The sequence below is a fragment of the Pelobates fuscus genome, chromosome 12 (genome assembly GCF_036172605.1).
Source record: "Pelobates fuscus isolate aPelFus1 chromosome 12, aPelFus1.pri, whole genome shotgun sequence".
NCBI lineage: Eukaryota > Metazoa > Chordata > Amphibia > Anura > Pelobatidae > Pelobates > Pelobates fuscus.
In genome coordinates this window covers 70714227-70738922 of record NC_086328.1, presented here as the reverse complement: position 1 = coordinate 70738922, position 24696 = coordinate 70714227, and the positions used below count along the sequence as shown (strand labels likewise).

At 39.5% G+C, this 24696-nt stretch overlaps 1 protein-coding gene across 1 annotated transcript in view; it reads left to right on the top strand.

Annotated features, from left to right (window-relative positions):
• Positions 1 to 5518, top strand: part of GFOD2 (Gfo/Idh/MocA-like oxidoreductase domain containing 2) — a 15741-nt gene extending 10223 nt beyond the window's left edge. Inside the window, exons 2-3 of the mRNA XM_063438710.1 lie at positions 1 to 53; positions 4127 to 5518. The exon at positions 1 to 53 is cut by the window's left edge and continues 215 nt beyond it. Of these exons, the coding sequence (XP_063294780.1) occupies positions 1 to 53; positions 4127 to 5025 (952 nt within the window). The 3' untranslated portion in view covers positions 5026 to 5518. The remainder of the gene's footprint in view (positions 54 to 4126) is intronic.
• Positions 5519 to 24696: the final 19178 nt, after the last annotated feature.

Below are 24696 nucleotides of genomic sequence, written 5' to 3'. Positions count from 1 at the left end.
GTGTATCAGCATTCCACCACCTCTAACACGACAGATTGCGGTAAAGGCACTAGGTAAGATATGACTCTGTTGAATCCATAAGGGTGATTAGAGATGTGTGCATAATAGGATATTGGATCGAAATCAGATCACTTGCTCAACCTGTCACCCGGTACCTTTCTACTAGATAAGGTAAAATTTCAATTCCTTGGAGCTAAAACCTAAACTTCAAACCTCAGTCAAATGATGCCCCTTCATGCCCATTTGTGATGAAATCTCATGATGGTGATGCACTTCATAGAAGTCTGTATAGTTTTATTGTGTCTAGTTTGCTAGTGTTGATTGTCCATGTACTTTTTGTATTTTAATAGTTCTCCTTACTGTACTCATTCAGCAAATGTTTTTGTGTCTGCAAAAGATTTTCACAAGAAAAAGAAAGGACCACGTTCATCCAGAGATCCACAGGGTGCTTCACTGAACCAGGGCCATCCCCTATGTTATACTTCCAAGAACAAGCTTCAGCTTCTCCCTGGGTTCAAATATAAAACCTTTTCAGACTTTATTTATAGTACAGAACAATATAAAACACAAAAAACTGTGTTTTGCCAGATACTGAGTATAATAAGTCCAATATGTCAAGATTCTTGGGAAATTCCTGGCTGGAAATCTTCCAGACTTTGGATAGTGGTAGAGTTATGTAATTAAACAGAAAATAACCAATAATCGTGCAGGTGTTCTGATATTAGGTGTAGGACACATAACAAGTATATGTGGACTCTCATTCACACTTGGTAGAGCTGTAGACCAGCTCTAAGTTAAACAGTATACAGCGGTACAATCCCCACTGATGGATATGTAGCTCTTGAGGGTAACAGTCTTAGCATCCAGACGAATATAAGGAGTAAATCAAAGGCAAACAATTTAGTGCTTACTGTGATTAAAAGCAGGTGCAAATAAAAAAACAATAGTAATTTGCTAGAGCATTAACACCGCTCAAAACATAGCGCTTGAATAATATGACCCCCACCAGGGATATGATGTGAATTATGTTTTCCAGAAGATAATCCTTGCCAGGGATTAGGTGTAGAGTAAAGTAAATTATTTTTCTATGGATGTGCCAAGAATAATAGATGGTTAAAAAAAGAATTAATAATATAAAAGAATAAAAAGTGTAATAAATGGTCTGACACACTAAAAAAGGGGAAAGCCAAATATACTTTAATGCTAAAAACAGTGTTAAAAAGAACACAATGCGTTTCACCAAACAAAGGGCTTTTTCAAGTGTAAACAGCATAATCCTCACACATAGGGGTTTGACAATTTAAAATTGCTGCCAAAATGGTGTCATTATGTGACCTTTGACCTTTTCCAGGTCACATGACTCAGTTCAGCGGTTAAAATACATATTATAATATGTATTACACACATATATAATAATGATCATATAATAATCAGGCTTAATAGAGAGATTAAAGAGACAATCCTACAGCAAATACACAGTGAATATGATAGATTTGATAGCTCACATGACCACTGTTAGATTGGAATTTTCGTCATTTTTAAAATGTATTTAAAATCTATATAACTACCAAATGGTTCTAGGTACTGAACCTCTGGGGATGATATTATATATAAAAAAAAACAAGCGTTATTTACGGAGCCACGCTGTTCTGTTAGGAAGTTTGCAGCCGCCATTAGTTATAGGCAAAACTGCTTGAATAATAGCTGAACTCCTGGAGAAGCCTAATAGTATCCTAATGTGTTGCCAGAACTAGGTTACATAGCGAAAATAACAAGGAGAAAGGGGATATCCAAGGCACATAGAATACATAACATGAATGTAGAAAGAATGGGGAATGTTGATGAATTACAGACTTTAATTTCTATTTCAAGTTTATTATTTGTGTTAAAGTGAACATTGTTGAAATAATGATCTAAGTTAAATAACATAGAAAATGAAGAAATACAAAGTAAAGCATAAATGGAAAAGAAAAGAAAAGATGGAGCTTGGTACATGAATATAAATAGAAGGAATATGGAAAAAATCTTAAATAAAAAATATAAAATAAAAATTAATACATTTAAAAATAAAATATAACTAAATGAAAAAATAAATAAAATAAAAATTAATATAAAGATGAAAAGTATTTTATAGTACAGTTTTTATATTAAAGGGACACTCCAGATACCCAGTTTTTATAAATTGCAATAATTACCTTGCAGATTTAAGTCCCCCTCTAGTGACTGTCTATCAGACAGCCACTAAAGGGACTTCCGGCTTCTTAAAACACAAAAAGTGTTAACGACGGTGGACGTCCTCACGCTATGCATGAGGACCTCCAGCGTCGCTGGAATCCCCATAGGAAAGCATTGAATAATGCTTTCCTATTGGGAGGTCTAATGTGCGCGCGGCCATTGCCGCGGATGCGCATTAGGTCTCCCCCGCCGGCTGATATCGGCAGGGGAGGATCGTGGGCGGAGCTGGACTCCGTTAAGTCACTGCAGGGGTTTTACCCCTTCAGCAACATGGATTGGGGTGGAAGGGAGGGGGGTCTGCAGGATACTGCTGTGCCAGGAAAATTAGTTTGTTTATTTGGATTATGTTAATACTTAGTCCATTTCAGCTTGTTAGTGTAGGCCAGGGCTATATGAAGTCATTCCGGCCCCAGCATCACTAAGCGGTGTGCGAGGGAGCAGAGCAGGACGATCACAGCTCCCTTGCCGCCCGCCTTTATTATGCCCAGACAGCCGCATGCTTTCACTCTCCCACAGCCAGGTGCCTGCATCCACTCTCCCCCAACCAGCCGCCCATTGGACCCCAGGGAAATCTCATCTACTCCAGCTCTCCAAAACGTAGGGAGGCTGGGTGGACTTGCATTGCAATAAAACTTAAAATTATTTGTGAGTGTGTGTGTGTGTGTGTGTGTGCCTGCTTGTCAGTGAATGTGTGTGTTTAGGTGGCCAGCACCCCTCTGATCGCATGGGAATGGTGTTTTTACTCCTCTTTTCTCCCACGCCGTGCCTGTCTCCCCGGGGCTTATTGGGAAACTATTACGCATGCGCTGCAAAATGCTGTGTCAATCAGCATCTCCTCATAGAGAGGTATTGAATCAGAACATAGGTGCCACACTGAGGTAGGAAGCACTTTAATGGCCGTCTGAGTGACTGCCACTAGAAGTGTCACTAGGCAGCAATATGAACATTGCCTTTTCTCTGAAAATGCAGTGTTTACATTGAAAAGCCTGTAGGGACAGGCTATAAATACCAGAAACTCTGCATTAATCTGTAGTGGTCCTGGTGACTATAGTGCCCCTTTAAGAATTGTATTTTTGTTAAAAATAAAGCTTTGGAAGATTTTTAAAAAATCCTGGCTCCTAGACTCAAAGCAAGTTTGTCAAGACCTGGTCTAGGCTATAATAGTTTGGGATATATGGTAAGATAAATATTGCCTACTTGTTAGTTTTCCTAACGCTGTTGTGTTTCTTTTTAAGGCTTTTTGTCTCCCTCAATTATAGCACAACTTGGGGGGGGGGATTTAGTCTCCAAACTGGAAGTCAGATCTTTCCTTTGATGGACAAACTCTTACCCTGTATATTAACTATTAGATGCTTGAATGTTCCATTATTCAAATTTACAAACAAACCCCCTCCCCCCATCTAAACTTTGTTTATAAACATGTTACAGTATCTCATAAAACTGTCTCTTTAAGTAGAGAATTCTACATCTTTATAGTTCTTACTGTAAAGGACCCTTTTCTCTGTCATTTTTTTTTTTTTTTTTTTCTAGAGCACTAACATTTTTCTTTAAGCAAGTGTCCAAAATTGCACCGTCTCTTCAAGATGGGATTATATTTTTGTCCTGAGAATAAGTCCGGGCTAATAGTTAACACATGACATTTTGAGTCCTGGTGTACACAGAGAAGAGTGATTCATGAGGAATACATGTTCGCTAATAGTATGGTCTGCCATGTGTTGCAACAGTTGTAAAGCACTACACTAAGTGTAAAATGAGAACATCTGTTTTACTTAAATCTGTTTTGTTTAAAACAAAACAAACACACACTTGGCTTGTATTTCAAATGTTACTGTATACACAGTTTGTTTCTATTTCTAATTATAATTGTATTTTTGTTTACTCTTTCTGGTAGGAATTGGGAAAAATGTAATATGCGAGAAAGCTGCTACATGCCTGGATGCTTTTCTGATGGTTAAAGCTGCATGTTATTACCCCAAGCTTATGAGCCTAGTGGGAAATGCTCTGCGTTTTCTTCCAGCCTTTGCACGAATGCGTCAACTAATCCTGGAGCAAGGTTATGTGGGAGAGGTCCAGATTTGTGATGTGCGTGTGTACTGGGGTAGCTTGCTGAGCAGCCAGTACAGCTGGATCTGTGATGAGCTTATGGGTGGAGGTGGACTGCACACAATGGGTACCTATATTGTTGATCTACTCACTTATCTGACAGGGAAAAGGGCAGATAAGGTCCACGGTCTACTTAAAACTTTTGTGAAACAAAATGAAGCTATTACCGGCATTCGCCATGTCACCAGTGATGATTTTTGCTTTTTTCAGATGCAAATGTCTGGAGACGCTTGCAGTACAGTGACTCTTAATTTCAATATGCCAGGACCTTTTGTTCATGAAGTGATGATTGTGGGCTCAGCAGGCAGATTGATAGTACGAGGAACAGAATTATATGGACAGAAGAACAGCACACCTGAAGAAGAGCTCCTGCTCTCAGATACTTTGACCATGGACACAACTGGGCTTAATGGTTTTGAAAAAGTTCCCCCTCCCTATCTTAAAGGGTTGGCACACATGGTAAGGGCTCTTCGACTCTCTTTCCAGGATCAGGATGATAGAAGAACCTGGAACAATAAGCCATTGGCAGCTGCTGCCACCTTTGAAGATGGTTTATATATGCAGAGTGTAGTTGATGCTATCAAGCTGTCAAATCGATCAGGGGAATGGGAAACGGTGGAGTTGATGTGCGAAGAACCTGATTCCAATCAAAACCTGTGTGATGCTCTTCAAAGAAACAGTCTTTGAAGTGTCTTTTATTTTAGAACTACCTAAGTAAGCTAAAGATGAAAGCTATTGGTATATAAATGGAACTCAAAAATAGATGCTTTTATGCGGGAAAATGATTTTCAATTCCCTTAAAAAAAAAAAAAAAAAAAAAAAAAGATGTGAACTTTTAAAGAGCTCCCTATGATTCTTCAACACTAGTTTGTTATGAATGTGACTGTGAAATGATCACTACATTAATAGTTGGGTTCTCCCCCCCCACTTTCAAAAGTTTCAGACTTCTCTAAATGATATGCATGGGGGGGGAGGGGGGTACAGTGTATATTACAAACTGAATACGCAAATCACTTCCTTTTATTCTTACTGATAACTGACACCATTTCATTATTTGCCGAAATACTTTTTACGGTAAGGAAATAACATAAAGAAGTGTACAAAATAACAGGCAACTTTTTTTTTTTTCATTTTCTATTTTTATACTTTATGGAATTGCCTTTTTTAATGAAATGTATAACACATGGATTGTTTATTTATAAACTCTTTTACTATAAAGAATACTATATGTTGGTAGAAGTATATTGAATATTAATAAAAAAAAAATTCTGCATTGAACTGTGAGCTACAAATTAAAAAAACAGGATATAGTTTTAAAATTAAAATAAATAAAAAAAATTACTTTTATTAAATCAATTCAATAACACAACTTTAACCCCTTAAGGACTGGACTTTTTTTGCGATGTTGTACATTTGCGACCAGGCATCTTTTTGACACTTTTGTGGTGTTTGTGTTTAGCTGTAATTTTCCGCTCTCTCATTTACTGTTCCCATACAAATTATATATTGTTTTTTTCAGGACAAAAGGGGCTTTCTTTACATACCATTATTTATATAATCTCATCTAATTTAATTTAAAAAAAATGAAAAAATATGATGAAAAATTGAAAAAAATACACGTTTTTTGAATTTTATGTGAAAAATCTTTTACTCATCTACAAAAGCGAATGAAAAAAACTGCTAAATAGATTCAAAATGTTGTCCTGAGTTCAAAAATACCCAGTGTTTACATGCTTTTTGCTTTTTTTTTGCATGTTATAGGGCTATAAGTACAAGTAGGATATTGCGGTTTCAAAACATACATTTTTAAAATGTATCAATAGTGACATTGTAACACTGTTATCTGTCATAAATTGCTAAATAACACCCCACATGTACATATTTTTTTAAAAGTAGACAACCCAGGGTATTCAATATGGGGTATGTCCAGACTTTTTTAGTAGCCACTTAGTCGCAAACACTGGCCAAAGTTAGCGTTCATATTTGTTTGTGTGTGAAAAAAGTAAAAAACTAAATTGAACGCTAATTTTGGCCAGTGTTTGTGACTAAGTGGTTACTAAAAACGACTGGACTTACCCCATTTGCAATACCTTGGGTTGTCTTCTTTTGCAAATGGTATGCCATCATGGGGGTAATTCTCATTCCTGGGCTACCATATGCTCTCAAAGGCAACGTAACCAACCTGGCCATTTTCAATGTAAAAATATTTGACCTATATATTTGACCCTGTAACTTTCAAAAACGCTATAAAACCTGTACATGGGGGGTCCTGTTCTACTCAGGAGACTTTGCTGAACACAAATATTAGTGTTTCAAAACTGGAAAATGTATCACAACAATTATATCATCAGTAAAAGTGCTGTTTGTGTGTGAAAAATGCAAAAAAAGTCACTTTCACTGACAATATCATCGCTGTGATATGTTTTACTGTTTTGAATCACTAATATTTGTGTTCAGCGAAGTCTCCCGAGTAAAACAGTACCCCCCATGTACATGTTTTAGGGTGTCGTAGAACGTTACAGGGTAAAATACAGTGATATCAAATTAAATTCTCTGGTCTTTCGGCCTGGGTTGGCAGGCAGATCCCTTAAATTGCAATCAATAAAATAACTTAATTATGTAAAAATATTACCTAAATACGCACGTAGAATTTAAATATATATGCATATTTATATATTTGAAGTCTACGTGTATATTTATATAATTATTTATGTAATTTTGTATATCGACATATGAATAGTTCGCATTCTTTTTATTTATTTAAATATACATAGATATATATACAATTTCATTCTAAGTGTATTTTGATATAAATATATATATATTAATATCAAAATACAGTTAGAATAAAATTTCGTATAGATATATAATTTTTTTTCAATTTTTTATTATTATTTTTAATTTTTTTAATTTAATTTAAATTATTTATTATTCGTATTTTATAATAATATATATATACAATATATATAGTTATTATATATATACGTGTGCAAATTAATTATAAGTGTATTTTTATATTAATATATGTACATATTAATATAAAAATACACTTAGCATGACATTATATATATGATATATAGACATATATTATATAGGTATAATATATGTCTATATATCATATATATACACATATATAATACTATTTTTTTTTTATTAACTATAACTTTAAATTTTTTTTTTGATTTTACAGTTGCAGGGAGACTGCCTGTCAGCACAGACAGTCCCCCTGCAGGCAGAGTCTAGGACACCTATTGTGACCATGTGGTCGCCCTGTTGGGCGATCACATGGCCCCAGGGGTCCTAAACCGCCATGGGGAGACTGTCTGGGCTGCAGGCAGTCTCCCCACAACGGGAGCACCGCCGATCGCCGCCGGGGGAACGACGGCGATCGGGTAAGTACATTTTAAATTTAGGACGGTTCAGGACCGTCGTCGGTCGGCAATGCAAAAATGCCGATGACGGTCCTGAACCGTCCTGCGTCGTTAAGGGGTTAAGTATGTTAATTCAAGTCTAAATTACTCGAATGAACTAACCTCAGTATTTCTAGATAATATTTGTTTAAATCACATAACATAAATCACATAGCACTAATAGCTAATTAGAGTTCAGCTTTTAAAAAGTTAGTCATGTAGATTGTCACTTATAATACAGTGTGTCATCCTATGAACTAAAAAAGTAGTGTGATACATGATTGCAGTATATTATAGACTAAGAAATTGAAAAACTATCTGCAGCTACAGAAAAAATATTGCTGTAGTATAAAGATAGAAACAAAGTTGCAACAAACTGAATAAAGTTATATATACAAATTGCTAGCATGAAAGGACCAAACCGTAACAGCTGCTATACAGTAATCAACCATCAAATATAGTTACATAGCCTAAAAAAAACTTGCATCAATCGAGTTCAGACTTTCTCACATCTGTTACTGCTGTTGACGCACAAAAGGCAAAAACTCATTTTGGAATGCTTTCTAATTTTTCAACAGACTAGGAAAAAAAATCCTTCTCGACTCCAAAATGGCAGTCAGATCACTCCTGCTTGGTGACTCCACTGTTCAATTTGGAGAGGAATTAACTTTCTTGTGTCATAAGGGATATTATCAACCAATGAAAGAAAAATATACTTTAAAATCATCCTGAAACAGATTTTTTTTTTTTTTAACCCACCTCCCACACGATCCACAAATCCTTAAAGGACCCTCCAGGATGACCCATCATTTCGCGTATTGGGTCTGATTATCGGAGTGTCCTGATTGCCAACCCCTGCCAGAAATCTAAGTGGCTTATAAGGGATAGCAACAGTGCCATCTTAAAATTTAAATTATCGATAAAATTAAGCTTATATTTATTGGTACTTCCAACAAATGCAATACATTCATACAATACACACACAGACTGCTGAATACACACAGAGATTACTGGATACATACATACTGCTGAGTACACACACTGACTGCTTAATACACAAATACAGACTGCTGAATACATGCACAGGCTGCTGAACACAAACACACAGACTGCTGAATACAGACAGACCGCAGTGATGGGTGCAGTGTTTGTGTGAGGGGTGCTGTGTGTATGTGAGAGGTGCAATGTGTGTATGATGGGTGCTTTATGTGCGAGGGGGTGCAAAAGGATGAAAGATTTATTTTTATTTAAAATTTTTAAAAAAGCCTCATGTCTCCTCCTTTGAAGAAGGAGGGACACTACCAGCCCTTGTGGTCCAGTGGTAAGTAGTAATGAGTAGGCCCTTCGTTAGTGAGAGGTAGGACCTAGGAGGCAGTTTTTCCAGCGACAACGCTCTGACCCAGAATTCTGCTCGTGGGATGAGTGAAGACAGCCTGCAGCCAGTGGAGCATTGCTGCAGCAAAGCTCTGACAGCATGCTCGCGGGGAAAACTGCTTAACTTAAGGCCTTTGAAGGAGATCTTTGATCTCCCCACCAGCCCGAGAAGGTCCAAAGCAAGTGAGCAGGGCCGTCTCTCCGTGGGCTGGCAAAGGATCTCTCCTGTAGGCCCCAACGCATGGGCAACACTGGGGCAGGTGCCCAGCATGCCCATGCAGAAAGACAGCCTTGGATAGCAAACATGTTTTCTTACACTTTGGTTTTATTCCACTTCATGATTGCTATCTCTAGCTAGGACTGGATGTACGTGCCCTCTGTTCTTCCATTCCACATCAAAAGGGAGTATGAAAGGTGGAACTCCTTTTAGAGAAATGTTCAGTTTTTCATAGGAACTCAGGGACTTTATGGAAGAGAGTACCCTTTTTCTACAGACCCATCATTATTTCATGCTTGTTGGAGATCACCATCTCCAAAGACGTGGCACAGCAATGGGGACTACATTTGCCCCCATTGTGTGCCAACATCTACATGATTATGTGGGAACTCTGCCACATCTTCGTCGAGGGTAATCCCCATCGAAATAGGATTAAATGATATAGGAGGTTTAGGGGATGAACACTTCTTTAGATTTTGCCAAGGGCCTGAACAACGAAGAATGAAATTTACAGTTTAAGAGGACAACAAATGATTTAGAAATACATTTTCTTGACTTACATCTGCAAGAGGATCTTTAAAATCAATCTATTAGTTCAAGTTATAAAAAGTCACAGCGGACAATACTCTGCAATGGGCCAACAACTGTCATCCCTCTAATACTTTTAAAGCCATTCTGGTTGGGGAGTTTATAAGGCTCAGAAGGAATTGCTCTTTAATGAGCAGTTTTGAGCATCAGACCAAGGATTTAGCCCACAGATTAACCTAACAGGGCTACTCCAAGAGCCTAATTGATGGAGGCTTTACAGCAAGCATGTCAAAATTGCGGACCATCTTTGTGAGCTGCGAGTACATGCTGGTGTTATAGCAGAGTAGGCACCTGCTTTCTCCACATTGCAGGTGCCTACTCTGCTAACACTTACCCGGCAGGGGAGGAGAGCCAGCGAGGGAGCTCAGTGTTCCTGCTCCTCACTGCTCCCTTGCACGCGCCGTCTGTAGTGAAGCTGGGTGCCATAATATGATGTCATATTCCGGCACCACTAAACTGCGCGCGGGAGCAGTGAGGAGCAGGAAGGAGGTCTCCAGAAAGAAGATCCCAACACCAGCCTCGAAAGGTAGGGAACAATAAATTTAAATGATGTGCAAGAATGTGTGTCTGTCAGTGAGTGTGTGTGTCTATCAGTGAGTGTGTATGTGTCTGTCAGCGGGAGGATCAGATTTGGTAAAGGGGGGGTGCTGTGGTTTAGTAGAGTGGCGGGGACGGGGGGACTGGGATTTAGTATGGGGGGGGTGCTGCGGTTTAGTAGAGGGGGATGTTGGTTTTTTTTTTGTTTTGTTTTTTTATACTGTACTTTTTAAAATCTACGTTTTGTTTTTTTGCGGCCCACATAAACTTAAACCTTGTTTATGTGGCCCATGCCAGACTTTGAGTTTGACATGCTTGCTTTAGAGTCTCCAAGGAAATACCTTAGTGGATACTGATACAAATTGTAAACATAAAAAGGTGCATTGGTTACAAATGAGATGATGTTTCAAAAGGGGAACCAAAGTTTCCCCTTTTTTGTACGGAATATAGTGAGACATTACATCTAATGGTAAACATTGTATGGAAACCTCTCTACATTTTGGAATTAGATCGCTTTTAACCCTAAGGCTAACTCTCTAAAATTGTTTTATCATCAAATTTGTTTTGTTCAGGTGATCTTAATAGCAAGCACACTTGGCTCACCTGTACAGGCATGCATAAATGTGGAACTAATAGATGTAGATGCTGCCAGTAGGTGCAGAACCAGAATAAGAGGTCTTTCACATCCACTGTTACGGGCAGAAACTTTCCAATTAAGGTTCTTTTCAATTGCTCTACAGAGGCTTAACCTGTAGCAAATGCCTTAGACTGTATATAGGGCAAGCCAAAAGAAGGCTTAAAACTAGGATTGGGAAGGGAGAGAGTTATCTCTCTTGATTTCTAGGCATCCAAAGATGCAAATTGGGTTCTAGAGGAGGGACCATAACAAAAGTCCTCCTCAGAAATGAGGCATATTGGATTTTTACCCTTTAAACTAGAATACCGAATGGACTTAACCTGAAGTGGGATCTGATTCAGGTTTTCAGACAAGAGTATATTACTAATAGAGACTGTTTATGAACTGATTTCCATTGACGTTTAATAATATTCAACATTATATGTAAGTATGAAAATGTAATTTAATATTTATCCATTTTTGCATGTAATTCCAAAATAAAATTTAATCTAGTGTTCCTTTTGAATTCTAGAGAGGTAGCTGGCAGCTAAACACCCCTTTGTTATGCCATCTCTCCATTTTTTTTCATTTGGATGATGTTTTGTCATCCTATTTTTAATAGAGGACCGAAACCGGGAGATTGAGACATCCAGCGCATGACATTGTTTAACACTTGGTGGATCGAATGAGATATTGGAAGATTGACATTACTACGTTCACTTAATTAGGGGAAGCTTTGAATTATACCATTCATTCTATTGTAATTTATGCTAGATATTTAATTTATTCCTTAAATCATAATATAATGTAAAAAAATGTCTCTTCCCCTCTCTTTGACAGCATGTTTTAACCTCCACCCTTTCTGATAGCACGTATTTTGGGAACATTGTAAATTATATCATATAGGGGAACAAGCTCATATATATATCACCCGTTTTTATTCTGCTGGTGATCATTAAAAGCAGGATATTAATCTGGATGATCCTGGTGGATGAGAGATTTAATTTGGCTGTACTTGCTCAACTAAATTTTGGACATATTTTCCTTGTTCTTATTGGATTTTATAAATTAATTAAAATAACTTTGGATTCCCTTTTTTGCTAGATATTATACTGGCAAATATTTAGTAATTTTATTTGGTTTATTCAGGTGTATACCAGCTTCAGTTTAAAGGGCATATGTCCTATTTACTTTTTAATGTTCCATTTAGTGATTTAAATATTTTTTTTAGTGAATCCCTTTTTATTTTTTTAAATTCTTTATTTTTGGTGCGCAGCGAGTTATACAGAAGCCCGCCTTGTCACAACAACAAGGACGGGCGCAATCATAATAATACATTGTAACATTCATCACACAGTGATCTAGGCTTGCAAAAGACTGTTACATCATTGAGGATATTACGCATTTTTTGTAATATGTAGTATGATTGTAGCCCCGTTCTTGGAGTCGGTGCATGCTAGCTCATTTAGGTTATGTGGTGGTAATCTACCATCAGGTTGGTTGGAGGCAGTGTGTATGTGCTAGCTAGAGTGGGTGGATGCGGGGTGTAGGCACTCTGGATGCTTGTTAGTAACAAGTAAGTGACGTGAGGGTGGTTGTAGAGTATGTAGTGGTGTGTAGCTTCTTAGCTCATGAGGTTAGGGCGTGAGTCGGTCGTTTGGGTAGCCAAGGTGATGAAGTAAGTGGTGTCAGGAGGGCTTTTTGGTTCCCCAGAGAGGTAAGTGCCCATAACCAAGGGGGCGTCGGGGGGGGGGGTAGTACACCTCTGGTGGGTGCGCCTAACGTGTATGTGCATGCGAGCCAGGACTTAAACTTAAACTGCTCCCAGTAGGGTCTGGCCTTGTATAGTATGAGAACCAAAAGGGTAACATGTTAGTAGTTTTGGCAACGGAAAGAACTAAAGCAAAAAGTATAAATGCAAATACAGGACATATATGAACTGTTGCAGGTTGCTTCCAAACTCGGAGCAGTGTCTTCTCCCCGATCAGTCAGGTGGCTGGTGTGAGTCTTGGTGTGCTTCTTGGCACACATGGTATTACTGCTTCTGGGTCCCAGGCTTGGGTGAGAGGTGTAGTAGATGTGGCCAGTGTGGTGTCTGCAAGACCCAGAGCCTGGAGCAGTGCCTCTGCTTCGGATTCCGCTAAGAGCTTGTGAACAGTTCCGTTATGGGACACAATAAGGGATCTCGGCGTCCCCCATCGGTATGTTACTCCTGCTGAGCGTAGGCGGCTAGTAAGAGTTGACAGTGATTTGCGCCACTGTAGCGTGGCTTTGGTAAGGTCCTGGTAAAATGTTAGCTGCGAGTCTTCAAACAACAATGGAGTCTTGCCCTTCACTGCCGCCATGATGCAGCTTTTGTCTTGGGGTGACAAGCACCGAACAATTACATCGCCCGTGATTGGGGTCGAGGACTTGGTGATGGTAGGTAGGCGGTACAGTCCAGCCATGGTGAACTTTTTGGCTAGGGCTGCAGGTAACAGAGTGGTAATGAGTCTCCTCATGTAGTGGGGCAATTCCTCCGATGTGATCGCGGGGGGTACCCCTCTGATTTTAACATTGTTGCGGCGGTGTCTGTCTTCCTGCGCGGTTATTTGTAGCGCCATGTTGTGCTGAGCCTTTTGGAGTTGGTGCATTTCGCTTTGCATTACTGTTAGTTCACTGCGTATTTGTCCCACGTCCCCTTCAGCAGCAGTCGTCCTCTCACTGATCTGTCTCATGCTTGATTTTAGGGTGGCCATATCTGCAGTGAGGAGCCTCTGTATTTCTAGCAGTGTATTCTGCATGTTATGGAGGTCCTGCTTTGTAGCAGGGGCTGTCCCCCCAGGGATGTCTGTGGAGGTAGTCAGTGCTTCCCCTTGTGTTGTTGACGGCAGGTTGGGGGTCAGTCTTGGCATATTTGGGGTTGTTGGGAGGTCAGGGCCATCTGTGGCCGCCATTTTGGTCGGTACTTGCCTCATGAAAGTGCCGATGTCCCTCTGCTCCGCAATGTTGCCAGGCTGTGGCTTCTGGGATCTGCGTCCCATTGCTGGCGGTAGGTGTGTGCGGCAATCAGGCGTGTCAGCGGCGCCGTACAGGCTCCGGTTGCAGAGGAGCCCCTCGAGGTACGCGGGTGCCTGTGAGTAGTAGGCCCCAGACCTGCGTTTCGACTTCCCCTGCTTTGGAGAGTATATGAACGGCATCAACGGATGCTGCAGATGTTCCCCAGTCCGTTCCCGCAGGTTTTGGAGCTGGATGGGTCTGGTAAGCGGCTGGATTACGGAGGATTTTAATGCCTGGTCGGGAGCTACCAGAAATGCCGTCTTTCCCGGTTCGCGGTAAGGCTCCGCCCCCATCCCTTTTTATTTTTAAGATCCTGGGTCAATATTGCCATGAATCGTCCTGTTTGGGTGGATAAATCCCAATGTTTCATGTTTATAATTTACCCCATGGTAGTGAGGGCTGAAGGTTGATTTGCTAAATTTTGCTTTAGTTAGTCTCTGTCAATATGGATTTATTTGCTAACACCCCTGTCTTGCCTTTTTAAATATGGTGTGTGAAAAAAAAAAAAAAAGCATCTATACAGGAATGCAAAATAAGTTCAGGTTTTCTCTAAGATTTTAGGTTGTTCTAACCCCCTCCTCCCCTCCCTTTTCTATCCCATGCGAAGATATTTTGATTGTGGAATATTGTTACCTTTGAAGTTCCCACTGTCCACCTACTTAAACTCACTGCTTTAAAATTTGCCATATTTTATCGCCCCTCCCCCCTGGTCATCATTATTTACTGAACACTTTTCTTTCTGGCTACCCCATTTCCTCTCCTCTCGGACTCCTTCCCTCATTCTTGGGTACTTTAATATCGATTGTACAGCACTACAGAATTTGCTAAATAATAAAATAATATCCCAATCAACAACCCCAACTGCCCTGATGCCTCCCATCTGCTCTCTGTGCAAAGCCAACGAAGGAGGTTACAATGGTCTAATTAGCAACTCATACAGCAGGAAACACTCTTGACCTCGTCTTCACCAATCTCTGTACACCACTAATCTCTACAATGTTCCATTTCCTCTATCTGACCTGCTGACCTTTGACATCGGTATACCCCGTACCCAAATTACACCACCCTCACCACATCCGTCTCGCAGAAACTTCCACTGTCTTGACCTACAGCAATTTTCAACCAACCTCCAAAGTCTCCTTTCTCCCAAACCTCACCACACTCTCCCATGAACCTATTTCATGCTTTTAAATCTCTTCTTTGCCTTGTTTCACCTTCTACCAACTTGACCTCCACAAACTTTGCAACTCACTTCACTGAGAAGATTTCTACAATCCGGGATAGATCTCTTTCCTCCCCCTACCAATACTTCCCCCAACACCACTCTCTCTGCTGTTCTATGCTCATTTGCACGCGCTACAACAGAAGAGATTTCTGCTCTGCTCGGGTCCTCCCACCCCACCCCACCACCTGTTTCTATTTAATCCTATTCCCTCATATCTCATCCGCATTTGTCTCCCTCTCTTGCTCTGCCTCTCACAAAAAATTTCAATCTCTCACTCTTCTCTGGCATATTTCCTCTACCCTTCAAACATGCAACCGTTACACCGATTCTGAAAAAGCCCAAACTTGACCCTAACCACTACCCTATCTCGCTAATGATGTTTGCCTCCAAGATCCTTGAGCAAGTTGTGTATGCGAGATTGACAGACTTCCTCAAATCCAACTCTATGCTTAACCCGCTTCAATCTGGACTCCGTGCTCGTCACTCTGTTAAAACCGCTAGTTAACCAAAGTACCCAATGTTCTTATCACTGCAAAATCTTGTGGCCACTACTCTATCCTAATTCTAATTGACCTTTCTGCTGCTTTTCACACTGTTGAGATCATCAACAGCTTCTTCTCATCCTCCGTAATTTCGGTCTACAAGATACTGCTCTCTCCTGCTGCTCTTCCTACCTCTCCCAGCGCTCTTTCAGTGTTTCTTTCTTTTGCTTTGCCTCTTTTCCCCAATACCTCTTTGTTGGTGATTCTCAGGGGCCTGTCCTTGGTCCCCTATTGTTCTCAATTTATACTGCCTACCTTGGTAAACTCATCAGCTCCTTCTGCTTCCAGTAGAATTTCTCTGTGGATGACACGCAAATTTACCTGTCCTCCCCTGATTTCTCACTACCCCTCTTGACTCGTGTCTCTGACTGCCTCTCAGCTATTTCCAACTGGATGGCTGCTCATTTCCTTAAACTTAACCTGTCCAAAACAGAACTTCTGGTCTTCCCTCCTTTAATTGTTGCTACTCTCTTGTCTGTTTCCCTCCAAGTCAATGGCGTTACCAACACCTTTACCTCACAGGCTCGCTGCCTAGGTGTTCTTTTTGACTCTGACCTCTCCTTCACCCCTCATATCCAGTCAATCACCAAATCCTGCTGCTTCCATCTACAAAACATAGTGTGCATCCCCCTCTGTTTTTGCCCATGTTGCTGTCCTCTCTTGCCTTGACTACTGTAAGCCGCCTCTCATTGATGTTACGTTTTCCCAACTTGCCCCCTTACAGTCTATAATGAATGCAACGGCAAGGTTCATCTTCCTGTCCTCCCACGCCTCCCCCTCTGTCAGTCCCTACATTGGCTTCCCGTTAGATAGAGGGTTCAATTTAAGATCCTGGTACTTGCTTACAAATCTCTACACAATGCTGCTCCTACCTAACTATCCTCACTAATACACGAATATGTCATGTCTAGGCCCTAACTCTCTGCCAAAGACCTACGTCTAACCTCTGTTCGTACTCCTACCTCTAATGTTCGCTTTAAAGACTTCTCTAAGGTTTCACCATTCCTATGGAATGCCCTTCCCTTCTCTGTTAGACTTTTACCCAGTCTCCACTCTTTCAAAAAATCTTTAAAAATTACTTCTTTAGGAAAGCATATCAATTAAACTGTCAACAGCTTTCCCTCCCCGCACCCGGATTCCTCTCCTGCAACTGCCATCAAAACAAAACATTAAGCCCTCAATTAATATTATCCTAGCAACCTACTTTTCTACCCTAACCTAACCTTTTGTGTAGGGCACTTATTCCCTCTGTTCCTGTGAGTCTAACTCATCTGGTTACAAATACATGTCTGATAGTCAACCCATGGTACAGTGCTGCGGAATTTGTTGGAATTTTAGTAATGATAATACTTTGAATTTACTCTAGTGAATCTATGCACCAGTCCTATTAAATTGGCACAGCAAGGAATGCTTTGTCTATGTCTTAATGCATTTCCCAAAGTGCAACGTATATGCTTTAATATATACTACTTGGCAGATATCTTCTTGTATCAATAAGCTGTTAACACACAAATTAAATATTATATCCCGTAATATTACGCTTTTTCAAGAATCCATCCAGTCTTCTGTTTAAACATCTGTACAGACTTTGATAAAACATTTTTTCAGGCAGAAATTTCCACAGTTTTATGGTTCTTACTGTAATGAACTCTACCCTCTGCCTTAAACTAAGTCTCCATTCTTGGAGTTTAAATATTATACCTTATTGCTGAATAGATTTCCAGATAATCTTTTGTATTGGCACTGGATATATATTTGTACATTGTTAATATCCACTCTTAATCGCCGTTTTGTTAAACTAAACAGATTTAATAATTTTAGCTGTTTTTCATAAATCTTCTATTCCCCTTATTAATTCTGTAGCCCCACTTTTCTTTTTCTAGTGTCATAATATCATTCTTTAGAACAGGTACCCATATTCAAGGCATGGCCATACCATTGATTTAGAAAGAGACAAAATTACATTTTCATTCTGAGAATTAATGCCACTTTTTATACATGACAATACCTTACTGGCTTTAGCAACTGCTGATTGACATCTGACATTGTTGCCTGTAACAATACCCAAATCCTTCTCATGTTGTTTGTGTATTTTTCACCCCTTAGTGCATAATGTATTTGTCTACATTAAAAAAAATTAATCTAAAAACACAAGTATGCAATTCCATACTTAATTAGATGTAGGAGTAATAGGCAGCAACACAACCAAGCCAGGAGTCTCTCTTTATGGCTAGTTTCGAATTACTTGCAAGGAGAATAGAGGTGGCGGAAACAGAAAATTCCATGTGAATTAAAATACACTCACAAATCTTTCCTGAAATAAGGCTTTATCAAAGTATCACTTTATCAGAGGGAAACTTTGCTAAAACCTGATTTACTGTATCTTAAAAGGGCAACACAAATGGTATTCCTGACACTGTAGTTCTAAAATTACCATTTAGGTGGTCTATCCCGCCCTTACTTTCCGTAAGAAAATTTACTCACCTTTTTCCAGGGCCGTGTGGGCTCCTCACTTCTGCCCCCACCCCCTCGATCTGCCTCTTTGGCTGAGATCATTAGAATTGATGATCTAAGCCAATCAGAATGCTTTCTCATAGGAAAGTATTGGATTACCTGAGATTGTCAATTCTGATTATATCAGCCAAGGAAGCGGGTGATGGGGCGGAGCCAAACACTGCCCTGGCCAATCAGTATTTTCTAATAGAGATGCATTGAATCAATGAATCGGTGCAGCACTGAAGGAAGCACATCTAGTGGTCGTCTGATGAGTGGCCATTAGTGTTCCTAGGCTGAAATGTAAACACTGCTGTTTACATAAAAAATCCTGCAGGGACTGCAGTTAAAGGGATAGTGTAGTGCTGGGAAAACTGTATTACTTGCACTACCGCTCTCCCCGCCCAGGTAAATAAAGGGTTAAAAACCTTCTATTTACTTACCTTCTCCCAGTGCTGATGTCCCTCATTGGTGTGCCGACGCCCCGCCCCCTTCTCCATCCTGCGACGAGCAGGGTCTAATGCGCATGTAGGGCAAATGTTGCGTGTGCTTTAGATCTCCCCATAGGAAAGCACTGAATCAATGCTTTCCTATAAGGAAAAATCTTACGCTAGAGGTCCTCATGCAGAGCAAGAGGACATCCAGCGTCAGATACCGAAAGGTCCGTTTTAATTCAGGAGGCCCTCTAGTGGTTGTCTGGTAGACGGCCACTGAGCGTAGATTTAGAGCTGCAATGTAAACATTGCAGTTTATTTTGAACTGCAATGTTTTACATTGCAGCACTAAGTGCAAAATGGACGGTGCACCTAGACCACTTCAAGCAGTAGTCTGGGTGCCTAGAGTGTCCCTTTAAGCTGTAGTTGTTCATTTAAGTTTTCTGTTTTTATATGTGATGATAAACTACTTTTAATTATGGATCTTTGCCATCTTGCTGAACCTGAATGGTTATATCCTTAGTGGTGCCATCTGTACCTGTGAATTGAGCAATTACTCATTGCTTTCCAAGTAGGTTGTATCCCGGCCTATCCTGTTGCTGCAAGCCCTCCCTCTGCTTTTAATGAGTTTTCCAAGTGGTGTCAGAATCACCATCAATGTGCTTGCAGTTGTGGTTGTGATCCGCAGTAAATACGGTATATTTATTTAGCAAGGCATATGTATGAGAGATAATAGGGCATCTCAAATACAAGGCTATTCAATCTACACTATTTCATTAGCTGTATGTGGATATAGTAGAAATGGTGGAGTCCCTGATATGTTTTCTTACACTGCTTCCTATACAACACACACTATATTATTATATTCTATATATAGCGCAACACTGCCAAATAGTGAAGATGATCCCAGCCAATCAAATCCTGAGTTGACAAAATACAGGATATGCACCAGCTACCGGTAGGTGTCGAATCTTCATCTACTACCCTTTCAGAGAAAAAGCTGCGTCCTTTAAGACTTGTTATTGTTACAGTCCTGGTTGTTGTCATTTAGGAAAGATAACATCTCTGACCGCACCTGCTATTGTCAAGAGGGGGCTTTGATATTGGTGATGAAGGCCATTTGCACTGCATTAACTGTGAATGTACTTTCAGGGTATTCAAACATTTGCCCTCCAAGCAATTAACTGAGAGCTCATCAGAACTACCATAATAGCCGATGAGCTTTTTAAAGCACCACCCCTCACACATAAAACACTTCAGCTTCCTGAAGTGCTTTATGTGCCCAGAGTATCCTCTTTTAATGGCACATTATAAAAGTGCTGATTTCCATGAGGAATTGGCCCTTTTATAATTACATTCTGAAACCCCTCCCCTGCTGTTTAACCCCTTAAGGACACATGACATGTGTGACATGTCATGATTCCCTTTTATTCCAGAAGTTTGGTCCTTAAGGGGTTAAATCACTGGTGTAAGTGTAGATTACTGAGTAAATGAATTGGTAGTATAGTCACTAATCCTAGTATTCAAATTTTTTTTTTTCTTTTACAATTCACACCAAGTATTTGCATGACACTATACGTATTAGCATTCAATACAAATGGTAAAGTCAAGGGGGAGGGTAGGGAATCTTTTTTACTGGAGATGTAATTTTAATGGCAGCATTTAGAAACCTGGTGATCAATTCATTTTCAACCCAAGCTATACAGGATATATGGCAAAAAGCAAAGATAATGTGAACATTTCCACTTTTAGAGTGCCAATGCTTAGTCCTTGTCAAGACTTGCTGAAATTAATTTTAGAATGTCAAGCTGAGAAGAATAAAGGAAATTAAAGGGACACTTTTCAGTTTAATGAAGCAGTTTTCTTGTATAGATCACTGCTCAATTCCCTGCCATTTGAGTTAAATCACTTTGTTGCAGCCCTAGGCACACTTCTTTGAATGTGACTTACATAGTCTTCCTAAACATTTCCTGTAAAGAGTCAGCGAATGCTTACACTTCCTTTTTTGAAAACTGAATTTAATTTTGAATTTCTTATCTCCTGTTCTATTAATATCTTGCTAGGCCGTGCAGGAGCCTCCTGTATATTAAACTTAAATTTACAGAGCAGGAGATAAAAACTTTTAATGTAAGTTACATCTGATTTAAAAATGAAACCATTTTCACAAAGGCTGTGTCAGTCACAGCCAGGGAAGATGTTTCTGCATAAACAGAAACAAAAGTGATTATACTCCTAATTGTTAAACACCCTTGTGCGATTATAACAAGTAGATATCTTTCAATATTTGCAGAGTGTTTCCATCACTGCCTCTGATTGTTCAAGGTCGTTCAGTCTCTTATTTTCAAGATCCAATTCAGGGATTGCAAACTAAAATAAAAAGTGAAGCCTTGAAGTAACATATACCATCTTATCAGAAGTTGAGACGTTACCAAAGTTGTTCTGGACTCATTTGCCACAAATTTGGGACACCACGATTGTTGTTTCCAAATTGGATTTATGGCAATCATCTTTCTATCCAGTTCTTTTTTAACCTCTAGAAGGTTATGGGTAGAGAATGAAACGTATTTACCTGGTCAGAATCTCATACTTGACACAGTGCTTCCAGTCCTGTTGTTTGTTGGTCTGGAGGTAGTTAGAAATATTGTGTAACTTTTTACAACTCCTTCCTCTCCTGTCACTTTTTCCTATTATGAACACTTACTGTTTAGGCTCCCTTCCTCTGGATTGATGGAAGAAAGGCTCGGACAGTCTGGTAGGAGTTATCAACATCAGAAGATAAACTGCCTCTACACCTTCTAGGTGAATGTGGCCCATTGTAGCATCATTCATTTATTTCAACAGTTGGTGTAGCATTAATGGTTTACACATCTGTTGTCCACTGGGATGGCCACTAAGACCTGATCAAATCCTTCTTTAAAATGCCAGCACCTTTGTGATTGCTCTTAATCATTGAGAGATTGACGGCAGAGGAGTTTCTTAAGGTGACTAGGCATTGAGTCTGTTTCTTCCTATAATGTGCTCCCCAACCTAAAAGGTCTGTTATATGGGGTTAGCCTCTTTTATCTTGGTTCTTCTAGGGTACAACCATTGCAGAGATTCTCCTCCTAACCACGAACTAGGATTATTATTTTTTTATTTTTTTACGGATTGAATAATTTAGATTTATTTATGTATTTGTTTATAATTCCTACTTCATTTAATTAATTTCTTGAACACCTTTATGGTTGGACAAAATGACATTAGGCCCACCTTACCAGACTAAACAATTTATGTTTCACTGCCAGAGTGTGGACTAATGAATGGGAAACAAGCAGAAACTTGAAAAGAGTGCTGCCTCTGAGGAAGCCACCATCAATGACAAGCGCATTATGCAGTTCTCACAAGGGGATAGGCTAAGCCAGCAGGAAGATACAGTTAATCTATAGTTTACACAATCAAGAACAATTCTGGCAGAAAAAGCCACATCTCACTGAACTCCACAATTTTCCTCTAAAAAGACACATGTTCTCACTAAACTACTGAGTTCTTGGGATGTTTGATGCACCAACCCTGCTCCTCCAATTGAGAGACCATAATATAAGTGTGGAGTACCTCTAGATATTAGAAGCTGCTTGCACCAGGATATTGTCTGGGTTATGGGGCAACTACAGTTTCTATGCTACAAGCCTCCTGGAAGTGTTGCAGAAAATTCCCCACTGACAATCTAGGCCGCATTAGGGGAAACTTTTCACAAGTTTTATTGATCTCTTTGGGCTTCTTCTAGAAGAAAGAGCACTGCTTCCAACAGGGCTATGAAGGAACCAAGGGAATTGGAGGAGTGCCTTTGGGAGACCAAAAGAAATAAGAAGGTCCCAAGGCACGCCCCTGTAGTAGGAATATGCTCTTGACCTCAGTAACTGTGAAAAAGAATAGCATCTAAGCACATGCCAAAAAGAACCTAACTCTGAAAGGAAAGCTCAAGTCTGGAAACCAAAAGTAAGCCACAAGGCTGTATCTTCCCATCTTAAAGGAGCCACACCAATTAAAGCTAGTCTCAGACTTCACGTGGAATTCCTAAAGGAACGCTCTACTGCCAAAATACACGAACAAAAAAACCCCACTGTTTAGTAGATACACCCCAAATGAAAACATACACACATTTAATTATCCCCTTAAGGACACATGACGGAAATATTCCGTCATGATTCCCTTTTATTCCAGAAGTTGTATCCTTAAGGGGTTAAGCATTTAAAATGTGCAGATCTAGTCTGCTGTCTTTGCAAGCCCTTACCTTCTAACTCAACACAACCCAATGAGATGTCTTTGCAAAGCTCTGGAAAATTGCCTGTCTCTTGAGTCAAGCTCCACTGAGCTAAGCAACTAAAAAGTAACAGGACCGGTAGTCTGATTGAAAGCCAGAGGGTTGTAACACTGATAATTTCTAAAAATGTAAATTTCTATTGGATTCTACACTTACCGTACAATAAAAAAAAAATGACATACACTCTTACTTTCTACATCAGCATCTTCACACCTATGGTGATGTCAGGTGGCCAGGCTTTCACACGGACATAGAGCATACTCACCAACACAGTGTGTTATAGTGATTATGGTGTTTGAAGTGTTCCTTTAGCTATCGTGGTTATCTATCAATGTCCTATGATTCATACAACGAGACCAGCTTATCATTTAAACTGTGAAAAAGTAATCTTGGTGGGCTGGTTCTTCTTCGAGTTTGTAATTTATCATTTACTTTGTAGTTATATGTTACTATTTGTAGACATTTATTTTGTTAATATAGTAATGCTTTAACATGCGAGAAGAAGAAAATGATTACAATCACCCATTAAAACAAAAATGTACAAATATTTATATTATTTATGTAAACTTTATGGTTGGTTTTACAGTAAAATAAAAATGCTTTTCATGGCATGCATGTTTTGATAATTTTCAATGAAAACATGTTTAAATTAATATTTACATGTGTTTACTGTGCTCTCTGCGAAATGTGCGCTACAGAACCAGAAAGCTGTATGGCATGGAGCACATTCCTCTATTCTCAATTTTGTTAATAATGCATATATTTTATACATTCTTTGTGTAATTATATTACATATATCTACAAAAATAGTTTGGGACTTTTTCCAGAGTATATAAAAGAGGCAGTCTGTGTGACATCACCACCACCAAGTAAACAACACAAAATCAATTAACCAAAAACTAAAGTCATCTGCTCTGGTCGATAAATTGTTTTAAAATGATTTGGAAGAAAAATAGGGATATTCTGGCATTCAGAGATGGCCACCTCTCCAGCTGACTAGGTAATGTGGAAGTGACCTTTACATTATTAAATCTACTTCATTCAGTCTGAAGAGCAATGATAAGCTAAAAGCTGGGGCAGGCTAGCTGTGTGCTCTCTTGCCTACCACTGCTGTACAAATTGGGTGGAATTACTATTGGGAAAGCTTAGAGTGGCTCTGGCACTGCAGGTTGAGTTCTTAAATTAAAGGGTTACTCTAAGCACCATGACCACGTCATGGTTAGGAAGCTAATGTCAATTCTGTACAACAAAATGTCACTCATTGGCTGAAAGTGATCAGCTGCTGCACTCAACCAATGAATGGCTTCTAGTTTCTGCAGCTCTGCAGAAGCTGGAAGAGCATCACCAGACCACAAGGTAACATCAGAGCAAGGTGGCAGATGCAGATAAGATGGTAAACCATTGTTAAACAGTTTGCCCTATTAATAGGGAACCAGACCAGGGTATTCCTGTCATCATAGCCACTACATCAGACTGTAGTGCTCTTGGAGCTTGGATTAACCCCATAATAATTGTATGCCCCTCTATTTAACCCTGTTTTTATTTATATATTTTTAAATTCACCTTGGCAAAAAGCATACATG